General features: G+C 33.3%; 2 protein-coding genes across 6 annotated transcripts; one reads left to right on the top strand and one right to left on the bottom strand.

The window, feature by feature from the left end:
• The first annotated feature begins 1,014 nt into the window (after positions 1-1,014).
• LOC126714637 (calcium-binding protein CML38-like) lies at positions 1,015-2,888 on the top strand. Of its 4 annotated transcripts, none has more exons than XM_050414869.1 (2): positions 1,015-1,477; positions 2,452-2,888. In XM_050414869.1, exon 2 carries the CDS (start codon positions 2,456-2,458, stop codon positions 2,876-2,878), a length of 423 nt encoding a protein of 140 aa, XP_050270826.1. In that variant the 5' UTR covers positions 1,015-1,477; positions 2,452-2,455; the 3' UTR covers positions 2,879-2,888. The 4 variants fall into 4 exon arrangements, with proteins under 4 accessions (XP_050270826.1, XP_050270824.1, XP_050270827.1 ...); XM_050414867.1 differs by having other exon boundaries at positions 1,016-1,477; positions 2,455-2,888; XM_050414870.1 differs by lacking the exon at positions 1,015-1,477 and adding an exon at positions 1,964-2,331 and having other exon boundaries at positions 2,455-2,888.
• Positions 2,889-11,406: 8,518 nt separating this feature from the next.
• Positions 11,407-14,290, bottom strand: LOC126714636 (protein LYK2). 2 transcript variants are annotated; one of them, XM_050414865.1, is made up of 2 exons: positions 13,117-14,290; positions 11,407-12,972 (listed from the first exon to the last, which is right to left on the bottom strand). In XM_050414865.1, exons 1-2 carry the CDS (start codon positions 13,682-13,684, stop codon positions 11,630-11,632), a joined length of 1,911 nt encoding a protein of 636 aa, XP_050270822.1. In that variant the 5' UTR covers positions 13,685-14,290; the 3' UTR covers positions 11,407-11,629. The 2 variants fall into 2 exon arrangements, with proteins under 2 accessions (XP_050270822.1, XP_050270821.1); XM_050414864.1 differs by having other exon boundaries at positions 11,407-14,289.

Raw genomic sequence — 14,290 nt, 5'->3', positions numbered from 1 at the left:
AAGATGCTTTTTTGTCCGAAACTCCGTCCATGCCACTTTTTTTTTGGTACGTAATTCATATTGGTTCATATGGTTGAGGTAGTTTTGACGGTTGTTGGATATCTACCTTCTAGTACATCAAAGCCGGTATTTCTTCCTATGACTTGATTCCTTTCGCACAATGCCTTCTAGCTCATTCTCAATTGTGGACTTTGGGGCGACTCTTCATCATCATGCCCCATGCATAGTTATTGGGCGTGGCTGCATGGGGTCCAAGTCCAATCCATCATACTTGTGTTTGAGGTGATTCAAAGCCACCCACAAGGGGAAAAAAATCAAAACCAACAAAACTAAAGAAGAAAGGGTTTTGTGTTTGGAATTTTTATATTCTTTTTTTAGATATTATGTAATTTGTTTCATGATAATTGTTTTTCATCATCACAAGATAAGACAGTGATTAGTTTTTTTTTTTTTGGGTATGGGTGGAGTTCGAATCTAATACAGGCAAAAAGCCACAAGAAACAATACACGTTTGCTTTAAGTTGTAAACTCTTGAATCTACATGAAGAATTCCTAAATCCACTTGAAAATATAGGAGAAAAACCCTATAAAATTTTATTGATGAGAAAACTAAATTGTCTTGGGAGGTTAAAAAGCTCTTAAATAGGAAAAACAACCCTAGGGCTATTAATCTGATTTCTAAGGTGACTAGTAAATTAATAGTGAAAACTTTAGTTTAAAATGTCTTAAATCTATAGCTTAATATGACACCAACGCTACTCCATTGACATTAGAAGGTTTTGTATCATTAACATGGCATTGATGACAAAGCTAACATCTGGCTGACATAGGTTCCTATGTCATTACTTGACATGGATAGGGCTAATATAGCAACATATTGAAATTCCACATTGGCTTCTTTTTTTTTTCTTTTTTGAAACGAAGGTCCAAAATTTGAACATACAAAAAACAAGTGGGCTGGCCCACTTGTGTCCCACTTTGCATTTTGGTGAAGGAGCACTGGAAGGTCTACAGAGCCTTCCTTTTATTTTTTTTAGAAGCAATTCCATCGGACTCCGTGTGGGTTGTGAATTGCCTCCGACCAAGAGTGACTGCCTCGTCTAAGCTTTTGAACCCAATGAGTCATTAGTAATCACATGACTAACAACCCTTGAGACTTGAGTCATTAGTTTTTTGGATCTCAAACCCATAAACAGCGTGGATACAGATATTCGGTACATCAACTTTTGATTTGATGGTGGTGGTCGACTTATTGGATGTCGCAAATCTAGAGCTTGAGAGCACCACGTGAGTTGACTCGGCTGGGTCGCTATTGTGAGCACCACGTGAATTGGACGGTTGTTGAACCGGCATGGTTTGGTGGATGCATGGTGACTGATCGATGGGAGGCGGCCCGCCCTGCTGTGTCTTGATGCCTGATGAAGAAAGAATAGTATTGTTCTCGGTGGAGTTGAAGCAGCCCAAGAAAATGGAGACGGTGAGTTTTTTTGGGGCCATGTATCGTATGTATTTGGTATCAAATTATACTATATCACAATATTAAAATTCAATAAATGTGAGATTTGTCAATATTATTACATGCATGTCTCTTGTTTAATTATTGGATTTTGATACAGATAACATAGTGTCATTTTATATAAAATACTTATTTGCGGTTAAAATTGAATTTACAATGGATCCAATGCAGAGTGTGAAAACACTATGACGGCGGCTAAACATAAGGTAGAATTTTTTTACTAAAAAGCGCTTGAGTACTATGCTGACGGCTAGGATTTATGTACTACTCCATAAAAATACCAAGAGATTAAATTATTTGTTCTACAAAAACATGAGTTTACAACTGGTTTGGGCCATTCTGTCTTAATTTTTTTAATATTTACATTTGTCATTAGATAAGATAGAGAAAGTTCTTGTAGTATCACGTTTATGAATTTGGGCAAGAGCTTTACTGAAAATTTTGGAACAATCTCAAAGAAAAGAGCTCAGTCGTGCTCCATGACGTGAGACAATTACAGGTCCACGGTCTTCACATCGTCGTAATTACGAAATCACCTTGCAAGTTCAGTTGAAAATTCCCGGTCTTACAAGTTAGTTGGTCAACTACGACACGCGGCATCGTAGCATCTATTTAAACCACGCATTCCGTACCAGAAACAGGTTCAGATTCATTTTTGATTTTTCACGAGAAAAAAGTTCACTTTTCTACTTTCAAAGAAGCTCACTTTCCGAATATTTCTTTGTAAAGCAATACCAAGTTCTTAGTTCTTACCCTTGCCTAATTAAGGGCATATATAAGCGTCACCCTTGTCTATTTTCTTATAGCGTTTTTGGGTTAGTTTTTTAGTTCTTTTGCTTGGTTTAGTTTTGTATTTTTAGTTTTATAGCTAATTTGGTTTGAGTACATATTTTTTTTGAAAGTAAAATAGGCTATAACATAAACTTCCATAACAGCAGTATGGACAAACTCACACAATATGAGCGTGTGTTCAATCACTTTGATGACAATGGAGATTCAAAGATATCACCCTCGGAGCTGCAGCAATGTGTTGAGGCAATAGGTGGGGAGCTTTTGCTGGCGGAGGCGGATGCGGTGGTGGAGTTGCTGGACTCAGATGGAGATGGGTTGTTGGGTTTTGAAGACTTCGTGAGGTTTCTTGAAGGAGGGGAAGAGGAAGAGAAAGTGAAGGATTTGAAAGAAGCATTTAAGATGTATGAAATGGATGGTAGTGGATGTATTACACCCAAGAGCCTTAAGAAGATGCTTAGTAGACTGGGTGAGTCCAGAACTATCGATGACTGTAAGGTGATGATTTCTCAATTTGATCTCAATGGTGATGGGGTCCTCAATTTTGATGAATTTAGGGTCATGATGTCATGATTCTTCTTTTAACTTCGTTGTATAATAATCTAGATTAATAGCTACGTTGTGGGGCGACCCACAATAATTCTTTTGTAATGAGGCAGGGCCTATATCTATTTCAAAGATTTATAATTCGTTTAGCCGAAGATATAAATGGTTAGGTCCTAGCTAGGCTAGCATCTCTTCCGTTTTCATATGTAATAAAAATCTATATATTCAGATTCTTTTTTTATTAAAAAAAAAAAAAAAAATCCTTGTTCATTGATTATTATGTAGCCGCTTGTTAATTATTAGAATTAGAAGTAGTTATTTTTAATTTTGAATCTTCTAGAATTTTCTAGAATATAAAAATCTCTCCATGTTTATTGATTTTGTTTGCTTATGTTTAGACTCCTTAAACCCAAATTAGTTTAACCTAATGAATTAGCCAAATAGCTACTTAGGTTAATTATGAGATCTAGGTTAAACACATGCAAACATATTACTTAGTGCGAAAAATTAAAGAAGACAGTAATATGATATCTTCTATGTTCATATGTAATAAAAATCTTTATATTCAGATTCTTTTTTTATTTTTTTTTAAAAAAATCCTTCTTCATTGATTATTATGTAGCCGCTTGTTAATTATTAGAATTAGAAGTAGTTATTCTTAATTTTGTATCTTCTAGAATTTTCTAGAATATAAATATCTCTCCATGTTTATTGATTTTGTTTGCTTATGTTTAGACCCCTTAAACCCAAATTAGTTTAACCTAATGAATTAGCCAAATAGTTACTTAGATTAATTGTGAGATCTAGGTTAAACACATGCAAACATATTACTTAGTGCGAAAAATTAAAGAAGACAGTAATATGATATCTTCCATTTTCATATGTAATTAAAATCTTTATATTCAGATTCTTTTTTTATTTAAAAAAAAAAAATCCTTGTTCATTGATTATTATGTAGCCGCTTGTTAATTATTAGAATTAGAAGTAGTTATTTTTAATTTTGTATCTTCTAGAATTTTCTAGAATATAAATATCTCTCCATGTTTATTGATTTTGTTTGCTTATGTTTAGACTCCTTAAACCCAAATTAGGTTAACCTAATGAATTAGCCATATAGTTACTTAAGTTAATTATGAGATCTAGGTTAAACACATGCAAACATATTACTTAGTGCGAAAAATTAGAGAAGCCAGCAATATGATATCTTCCATTTTCATATGTAATAAAAATCTTTATATTCAGATTCTTTTTTTATTTTTTTAAAAAAAAATTCCTTCTTCATTGATTATTATGTAGCCGCTTGTTAATTATTAGAATTAGAAGTAGTTATTTTTAATTTTGTATCTTCTAGAATTTTCTAGAATATAAATATCTCTCCATGTTTATTGATTTTGTTTGCTTATGTTTAGACCCCTTAAACCCAAATTAGTTTAACCTAATGAACTAGCCAAATAGTTACTTAGGTTAATTATGAGATCTAGGTTAAATATATGCAAACATATTACTTAGTGCGAAAAATTAAAGAAGACAGTAATATGATATCTTCCATTTTCATATGTAATAAAAATCTTTATATTAAGATTCTTTTTTAATTTAAAAAAATAAAATCCTTGTTCATTGATTATTATGTAGCCGCTTGTTAATTATTAGAATTAGAAGTAGTTATTTTTAATTTTGTATCTTCTAGAATTTTCTAGAATATAAATATCTCTCCATGTTTATTGATTTTGTTTGCTTATGTTTAGACCCCTTAAACCCAAATTAGTTTAACCTAATGAATTAGCCAAATAGTTACATAGGTTAATTATGAGATCTAGGTTAAACACATGCAAATATATTACTTAGTGCGAAAAATTAAAGAAGACAGTAATATGATATCTTCCATTTTCATATGTAATTAAAATCTTTATATTCAGATTCTTTTTTTATTAAAAAAAAAAATCCTTGTTCATTGATTATTATGTAGCCGCTTGTTAATTATTAGAATTAGAAGTAGTTATTTTTAATTTTGTATCTTCTAGAATTTTCTAGAATATAAAAATCTCTCCATGTTTATTGATTTTGTTTGCTTATGTTTAGACTCCTTAAACCCAAATTAGTTTAACCTAATGAATTAGCCAAATAGCTACTTAGGTTAATTATGAGATCTAGGTTAAACACATGCAAACATATTACTTAGTGCGAAAAATTAAAGAAGACAGTAATATGATATCTTCTATGTTCATATGTAATAAAAATCTTTATATTCAAATTCTTTTTTTATTTAAAAAAAAAAATCCTTCTTCATTGATTATTATGTAGCCGCTTGTTAATTATTAGAATTAGAAGTAGTTATTTTTAATTTTGTATCTTCTAGAATTTTCTAGAATATAAATATCTCTCCATGTTTATTGATTTTGTTTGCTTATGTTTAGACCCCTTAAACCCAAATTAGTTTAACCTAATGAATTAGCCAAATAGTTACTTAGATTAATTGTGAGATCTAGGTTAAACACATGCAAACATATTACTTAGTGCGAAAAATTAAAGAAGACAGTAATATGATATCTTCCATTTTCATATGTAATTAAAATCTTTATATTCAGATTCTTTTTTTATTTAAAAAAAAAATCCTTGTTCATTGATTATTATGTAGCCGCTTGTTAATTATTAGAATTAGAAGTAGTTATTTTTAATTTTGTATCTTCTAGAATTTTCTAGAATATAAATATCTCTCCATGTTTATTGATTTTGTTTGCTTATGTTTAGACCCCTTAAACCCAAATTAGGTTAACCTAATGAATTAGCCATATAGTTACTTAGGTTAATTATGAGATCTAGGTTAAACACATGCAAACATATTACTTAGTGCGAAAAATTAAAGAAGCCAGCAATATGATATCTTCCATTTTCATATGTAATAAAAATCTTTATATTCAGATTCTTTTTTTATTTAAAAAAAAAATTCCTTCTTCATTGATTATTATGTAGCCGCTTGTTAATTATTAGAATTAGAAGTAGTTATTTTTAATTTTGTATCTTCTAGAATTTTCTAGAATATAAATATCTCTCCATGTTTATTGATTTTGTTTGCTTATGTTTAGACCCCTTAAACCCAAATTAGTTTAACCTAATGAATTAGCCAAATAGTTACTTAGGTTAATTATGAGATCTAGGTTAAATATATGCAAACATATTACTTAGTGCGAAAAATTAAAGAAGACAGTAATATGATATCTTCCATTTTCATATGTAATAAAAATCTTTATATTAAGATTCTTTTTTAATTTAAAAAAATAAAATCCTTGTTCATTGATTATTATGTAGCCGCTTGTTAATTATTAGAATTAGAAGTAGTTATTTTTAATTTTGTATCTTCTAGAATTTTCTAGAATATAAATATCTCTCCATGTTTATTGATTTTGTTTGCTTATGTTTAGACCCCTTAAATCCAAATTAGTTTAACCTAATGAATTAGCCAAATAGTTACATAGGTTAATTATGAGATCTAGGTTAAACACATGCAAACATATTACTTAGTGCGAAAAATTAAAGAAGACAGTAATATGATTATCCAGTGAAAGCTTAGATTTGTGTGAAAAACACAAGAGCTTGTTTATACCCCCCCCCCCCCCAAAATTAAAATTTCGGCTAGATTGGTTTTACTCTAACTTAGAATAAGTGCAGAATAAGAGTAAATGAATGCAAGCAACTGATAACACTACCCTAAGCCATATTCATCCATTATCAATGGTATAAAGTAAAGTTTAAGAGTAAAGAAGAGAGATGCAAACACAAGATAACACCGAGGCGTGTTATCGAAGAGAAAACCGAAGAACTCGGCGAAAAACCTCTCCGCCGCCCTTCAAGCGGTAATCGATCTATTAGAGAATAAAGTTGGAGTACACAAATAACAAAAGACCATTCAAGCCTAGTCTACCCAATGTACTTAAGCCCTCCATGCTCCTGCTTCCAATTGGCTTCTCGGAACCTTGTCTTCTCTACCTTTCCCAAATTCCACAATACGCTCGATTGCATCCACCAATGACTGGCTCCTTTTAATGCTTCCTAGTAGCACCAAAATCTGACTTGACACTCAGATTGGGTGTGGTAAATGTTTGGGCTATCAACCTCTCAATGATTTAGAAATGGAGAGGTAGGAGTAAAGAAAAACCACAAAGAAATGTGTAGATGATTGCGGGTATAACAATCTCTAACTCTCAAGTGTGTATTCTAGGGTTTTCTCTCTGAAAAGCACACCTTACAATATATGGGTAATAAGGGTATATATAGTATGAGTAAAGACTTGGTAAAACAAACATGACAAATTAGCTCAACAGAATGTTTTGCGAGTATCTCGCAGGAAGGCCTTACCCATGACACACTCATAAAAACTCTAGGCTGGCATGACTCTTTGCATTCCAGTCATGTGCTCTACACGTAGCTATTTCGCGGGTTAGCTTCTCGCGAACTCCACATGTTCTTCATTTTAAGCTTAAGTCTTCACACTCTCTCACACTCATCCCTTACACACACACACACACACAAAACCCCCACATAAATACAAGAAAATATGATTGAATAAAATTACTATCAAATTTGGCACGGAATTAAAGCCAACACAAAATAGTTGTAAATCACAACTTTACACCCAATAAAACCAATGATACCAATCATTTAAAGGTAAAAACCTGAGGAGAATTTAATCTAGCTATCTTCAAGGTAAACAAATCGACTATGATAGAATGAAAGATTACAATAGATTTAAACCCTAAATATAAAGCTACCTCTTGTAGAACTTACTAACACGACCACGTGCAGCTCCGACTCCATGGACTCTTCTATCTTGGATTTACTGAACACAAACTCCCATGCTTGTGACTTTGAGATTCCACTCAAAGGTTTTAGACCACCATCAGTAATAGATCTTTATGCAACAACTTGTTTCCACCAGTTCTTAATTGTAGATCTCTTGTTCCAGCAGATGCTTGTTGAGTTAGAAGGCACAAAAACCTCACAAATCTCACAGGAGTAACTCACAAGACTTCTAAGGACTTGTAAAACGTAATTAGGGTTTTCCTTTTATACCTAGTAGTGTTGAACTGAAACTCTAAACATTTTTGTGGGCTTGGCCTTGACTTCAAATTTTGCAGAACATTCGATTAGTCAAACCTATCTTTCAATCAGTCAAGCTTCACAATAGTTTGCTTCTTCTTTCTTCAGCTTGACAGCTCTTCAAACTTGACTTGAACTAACTTGAGCAATGTTTAACACCTAATCTAGACATGCTTTTATTCCCGATTTGCCAACATACAAATATTTGGAAAAGAAACATTTAATCCTAAATATTTAGAACCTAATAGATTTTATTTGAAATTTTTTATTTTATTTTATAATTTGATAGTTATCACAATAGGAAAGGGAGATTCGAACCCTGGTTTTCCTGATGAAAAAAAAAAAGTTATGCCACTAGCACTTTGTTTATTTTGAAGTAAAAAATTTTACATATAAAACATTTTCAATAAAATATTTGGTATGACAAGTAAAAGATTTCAAGCAAACTACCAAAACTAGTGGCTCAGTTGCCGAAGCCGCTATGTTAGAGGTCCAGTGACTGAACCACTAGAATTGGCAGCCCAAATGGTGGCTCCATTGATCACTGCTGGAGTAGTGTCATCGGTGACTAGATCGCCAGCATCGGTGGCTAGAATTGTGTCTCTAGTTATAGAAATTGTGGCTTTGATTATCGAACCTCCGGCACAAATCATCGGAACAGCATCTCCGATGACCAAACTACTAGTATCAATTGTCAAAGCAGTGGCTTCGGCCACCTAATTGCCGGAGTGGTAGCTTTGGCCATCAAACCCCGGCATTGGTCACCGGAATGGTAACTCCAACCACCAAACTGCTAGCACCAGTTGCCTAGCCCACTAGACATGTGACCTAGCCACCAACTAGGGTGAATGAAGCCACTATGTGTTTTTGTAAAATGTTTTACCAAAATTTTAAAGGTAAAATGTTTTACAACTTTCTTTAAAGGATTTTACGATTAAAGAAAAATATTTTACAGTTTAACCACATTTTACTTGCAAACAAACACCTAAAATTTGAGAAAGCATTTTTCAAAAAATATATTACTTCAAAATAATCGGAGCGTTAACTATAATACTCTCGACATTTAGGAATTTCTAATCAATCTTGATCGATTCTTTTAGCATGTTAACTAACATTCTAAATTCTATTTTGTAGTGATAAGTATGGTCAATATTTTCAATACTAGTACCAAATAACCACAGAGAACCTTTTGATAGAAAATATTCACACCTACGAGAGAGTCATCATGTAGTAATGAATAATTTTTCTAATGTTTCATAACAATGAGAATATCAACATGTATCAGATAACATTGATTATTAGACTATATTGAGTCATTTTTAAGTTCGTTTTAGTACTAAGGCATGGCATGTTTGTAATTTTAAATCTCTATCTCTGCTTTGCTTTCGTATGGTTCGAGGGCAACCCATCAGAGACAACATAGTTTGAGTTATCTAATAGATCAACAATCATGGAATGTGGGGTTCGAACTAACTACTAATAAGGATGAATGGTGTCAAGGGGACGTTAGGTGATGAATCTTGATGGTTGGGAGTTTACAATCGAAGTTTAAGGAATAGTCTTATCGTTGTTAATGATGTACTCATTCTGTCCTAACTTGTTAGTCTTATTTAGAAAACCCAACATTTTTTAAGGAAACATCATTGAAAGATATAAGTTTCCAAAATTGCCCAAACAAAGTATAGAAAATTTCTATTTTTTAAATAAATAAATAAAATTATCAAAAATTTGAAATACGAATTTACCCGGTTGGAATGAACCTCTTTTGGATCTGTTTTTTTACAAACCAGGTGACATGATAGAATTTAGGACTCCTACCTCAAATAAATGTTTCGTAGTTAGTGTTGGAATACTCTTTTCAATAAATTAAATAAAATTAATCAAACTTAAAAACATACTCCTAATACAGTACAAACTCTATTGGCTTGCCTTCAAACACTAGTAGGTTAAAACCTAACAAACTCTAGTGTTACAAACACTATTAACATAATACAAACACTATTATGTTAGGTTATGTGTTACAATTAATAGAGTTTGTTAGGTTATGTGTTACAAACACTCTAATGTTGGGTTATGTGTTACAATTAACTCAATATGGATATATATAGTAGATTAAAACCAAAACTAATTAATAACAATACTAGTTAGTAGTTATGGTTAATAGACTTGTAGGACAAGTATATTACTTGGCTTGTACATAAATTAGGATTGGGATTGGACCTATACTATTAGGCTAATATATCTCTAATAGAGAGAAACATTCATAAAATGACAAAATTTGATTATAAACTTTGTTGTAGTTAATGGCTACAACTCCAATCAATATTTTTTTATTGAATGTGATTTTGACAAATCTACAATTAGATTACATTTGCTTCTTATATCCTCTATATTTGCAAAATTTTCAGAAGATTAAAAATTAATAGTTATGTCATCAATCAAATATTTAAATATCAAATTTTTGGGCTAAAATTATGCATAAAAATAAATTTATGGGTCAAATAGTAAATAATATCCAATTGACATAAAATTTGACATGCGTATTAAAAATATCAAATCCAATAGTTAGATTTTTAAAATATGTAGTCATGTTAATTTGTTTAGCGAGAGTTGTAGGCATTAACTATAACCAAATTTGTATCCAAACTATATCCTTAATCAAATAAGATAGAGCTTTCTAGAGTTTTGTTCTTTAATAAATAAGCGAGTGAGGTAAAGTGTACAATGTGATATGTACATCATTTTGTTATATATATTATTCTGAATCTTGAATTAAGATCCGGTGTAATAGTGCAAAACCACACCTTAATGTGAAGAAATTATAGGGTCCTCTGGTGGACTACGTCACTTGTTCACCATTCTACTAAAAAACTTTCACTTGTTTAAAATTACTGAGTCAGTAATTAATTTTTGTTTAAAAAAAATTTATAACCAACAATTTTAAACAGATGGAAGTTTTTTAGTAGAATGGTGGACTACATCACTTATCCACTATGTGAAGAAGGTTTAAAAAAAAGTAAAGATGTAAAAAGGTGAAGGTTAAAAGGTTTTTTTTTTTTTTTGGGATCCAAGGGCTGAGATCAAAAGTGCTTTTAATCTCAACCCTTCAACGTGGTGCAATGACCCTCAATCCTCTAATCTTTCCTCTTTTGTTCTTTGTCTGTTCTCCTTACAAGTCGGTCAAAAAAAGAGTTGGATAAACAAGTGCATAGATTAATCAACTCTGTTTGACTTAAACAATTCCTGAGGATTCTAACTTATTTGGCAATCCAATGGACGTGAGCTGTGCCAGGAAGAGCACCCGAAAATTTTTCTTTACAATAAGATTTCCTAAACCTTTTTTACTGAAATAGTCAACACAGCGCTTGCTACGAAGAAGCATCACAAGCAAATTATGTTAAACAAAACGCACCCCTGAGTGATCTTTGTAGCTTTTCAAATATGTGGCAGATTAGATTAAATTTATAGAATAACAGCAATTTATTATTTTCGAAACAGAGAATACAGAGTAGAAACCTGCACTTTTTGTTTCGAATTGAGTTTCTTAATGACATATATACAGGATTCCACTGACCTTGTCAAGTGGTCTCAAACCTTAAAAAGTAAAAACATTTAAAACAAAACACTAGGAGTAGAATAACTGGTTTTAAATTGGTTGGACTAACTTCACTGGATGATGATTATTCACATATGGTTTGCTGATGCCTTTACTAAAGGCTTGGAAGAGCTTTCACACATTAACATATTCTCTCCTTCTGGTAATTCTTCTACCAATCTTGATAATTTTTCCACAGCTTCTCCAGCACTTGGTCTCAAAGAAGGGTCTTCCTCTACACAAGCTCTTGCAAGATTGGCCAATGTGACAGCTGCTTCAAATGAATAATTCTCCCCCAATGCATTGTCCATCCATTCCCTTAGCTCATCTGCATCTTCTGACTGCAATATGGACTTGATTTTCTCTGAGAGCCATATACTCCCTTCTCCCTTATTATCTGGCCTTGTTATTGGCGTTTGACCTGATAAAACCTCTAGTAAAACCACCCCATAAGCAAAAATATCAATGCTTGGAGAAATTACACCTTGGTGAACATATTCAGGAGCCAAATAGCCTAGACTCCAAGAGGCTGGATTGGTTGAATAAAATTGAGGGTCTCCAATATCTTCTTCAATGCACCTTGCCATGCCAAAGTTCCCAACTTTGGCATTGAAGTCTTCGTTTAAGAAAATGTTCCGACTCTTAACATTTCTGTGAACATAGCTCGGGTTCATTACGCGGTGCATGTAGTGCAAGGCCATGGCTATATCAAGACAGATTCTCAGCCGCTGACTCCATGTCAAGAAACAATAACAAGAAGCAATGAATTGGTTTTTCATTGCCAAACCACCATGAAGCCAATCTTTCAATGACCCATTGTTGGCATACTCAAAGACCAAAAACGAATCAGAATCAGGACCCTCACTCCAACATGTCCCCAGCAGCCTAAGTATGTTGGGGTGATTGTGAATTGCATCATGGAAGAGTCCAAGCTCAATCTTTGAGATTGTATCTGGTTGCGTTTGCTTTATTGCCAGATTCTTCCCATTGAGACGACCATGATAAACAGATCCCTCAATCTGATTACTTGAATTGAAGTCTTCAGTTGCTTTTCTGAGTTCCTCAACAGTATAAGTCTCGATCAGCATCTTACGTGGTGTAGCATCTACGGTCCTACCATCTAGAGGATCCTGAGACCCCTCAAATGAGACTTTCTTATCACTTGTAGTTCTTACACTGAGACTAAGCTGTTGCAACTCCACATCTACTACTCCCTTGCAGGAACTTTGTTTCTTCTTCTTTTTCTGTTGGATCACCACAAAGGCTACTGCAATACCAATGCTCACAGAAACTACAACCCCACTGAGTGCAATATATAAAACAATCTTCCTCATTTTGGACTTTTTCTTGCGGGGACTAATTACTGGGATGCTAGTTGCTGGAAAATGTAAATTGGTTTCTCGAGGTTTTGCAAGAGGACCAAGAACAGGCTCTGGCTCACCATTGATTGGAATCAGAAGAGATGTAAGAGGTATTAGGCTTTGAGGTCTAAAGGTCTGTAAAGATTTGTTGTTTGCAAATATAATAGCTTCTGGAGTAGTATTGAACTTAATGGCCAAGTTAGAAATTGTATCACCTGCAATTACCGGATAAGACAGCAATAGCCTCGTCTTTGGACCTGCTTCAGATGAAGAAGGACAGGCACATCTCAATGGGATCAGTAACTGAACTTTATCACCAAGACTCCATGGTGACACTCCAGGGTTCTTCTCTTGGATGGCTTTGCAGGTTGTCAAGCCCTCCAAAGATTCAGCAATTCCATAAAAGCTCTCTCCCTTTGTGGTTGTTTTTGTTACTTCAGCCTGAAAGAAACCACCTTTGCACTTACAATCAATTGGAATCAACAAAGACTGATCTTTTGGAAGGTATTCTGTCTCTGCAGAAAATTTATTAGCTTCTGCAATCACGAAACGACTGATGCCCAAGTAAAAGCTCAGGTTGGAAAGTGATGAGAAGTAGGAATTGGTGCGAAGAATTACAAATGTCTCACACTGAACCTGTGAGGCGTTTCCAACATTGCAGTGGTAGCCAGAAGCATCTGGAGATGTAATGTCACAACTTAGCAGGTTCTGTCCAAGTGCAGAGACAAATAGCCAAATGAATAAGACTAAAACTCTCAAGTGGAGCTTACCGATTAGAGCCATGCCTATGTAACACACTTCTTCAAAGAAAGGACGATTAAAAATAAAGAGCTTTCTAATTCCAAGAAAATGAATATTTTGGATCCATACAGAAATGGAGTAAAAAATAAGAGTATTTCTCAAATTTGTTCCTGGACAGGGTTCTTGGGTTTTACAAAGTTGTCTTATATTTTTACTCAAATTCCAGCTGTTTGGTTAACCCCCTTTATCTTGGGCTTTATTTCATTCTCAAAGGGTTGGCTATCTATCCCAAGTTTTCTTTGCCAGTAATCATTATCACCACTCTTAATTTACGTCAGAAGACTCATTGGGCTCAAATCCTATCTTACATGCATCAACATGTGTTATAGCTAGTCCATTCCAATGCGTGATTAGACTTATCTCAACATATTGAATTTGGTGTACCGACATACTGTAGTTCATTGGCATATGTCTCATAGATGCAAATGGTACACATGCAGATATCACGTGCATATCATAAAATATTGCTCTGGTTTTAATGTAAGAGCATTCAATTGTTTTAAGGTCACGCCATTTATCATAACTGGATAATATGTGAGAGTGCGACTGCAATTGGTAAATTATCATTTTCATATAGACTCTCCACCT

The sequence above is a fragment of the Quercus robur genome, chromosome 2, assembly GCF_932294415.1.
Source record: "Quercus robur chromosome 2, dhQueRobu3.1, whole genome shotgun sequence".
Lineage (NCBI taxonomy): Eukaryota > Viridiplantae > Streptophyta > Magnoliopsida > Fagales > Fagaceae > Quercus > Quercus robur.
Note: the sequence above shows the minus strand (reverse complement) of the source record. Positions and strands in the feature narration are given on the sequence as shown.

What these genes read in the sequence shown, in the direction of transcription:
- LOC126714636 (XM_050414864.1), bottom strand. Translation starts at nt 13,684, where the DNA reads ATGGCTCTAATCGGTAAGCTCCACTTGAGAGTTTTAGTCTTATTCATT.
- LOC126714637 (XM_050414869.1), top strand. Translation starts at nt 2,456, where the DNA reads ATGGACAAACTCACACAATATGAGCGTGTGTTCAATCACTTTGATGAC.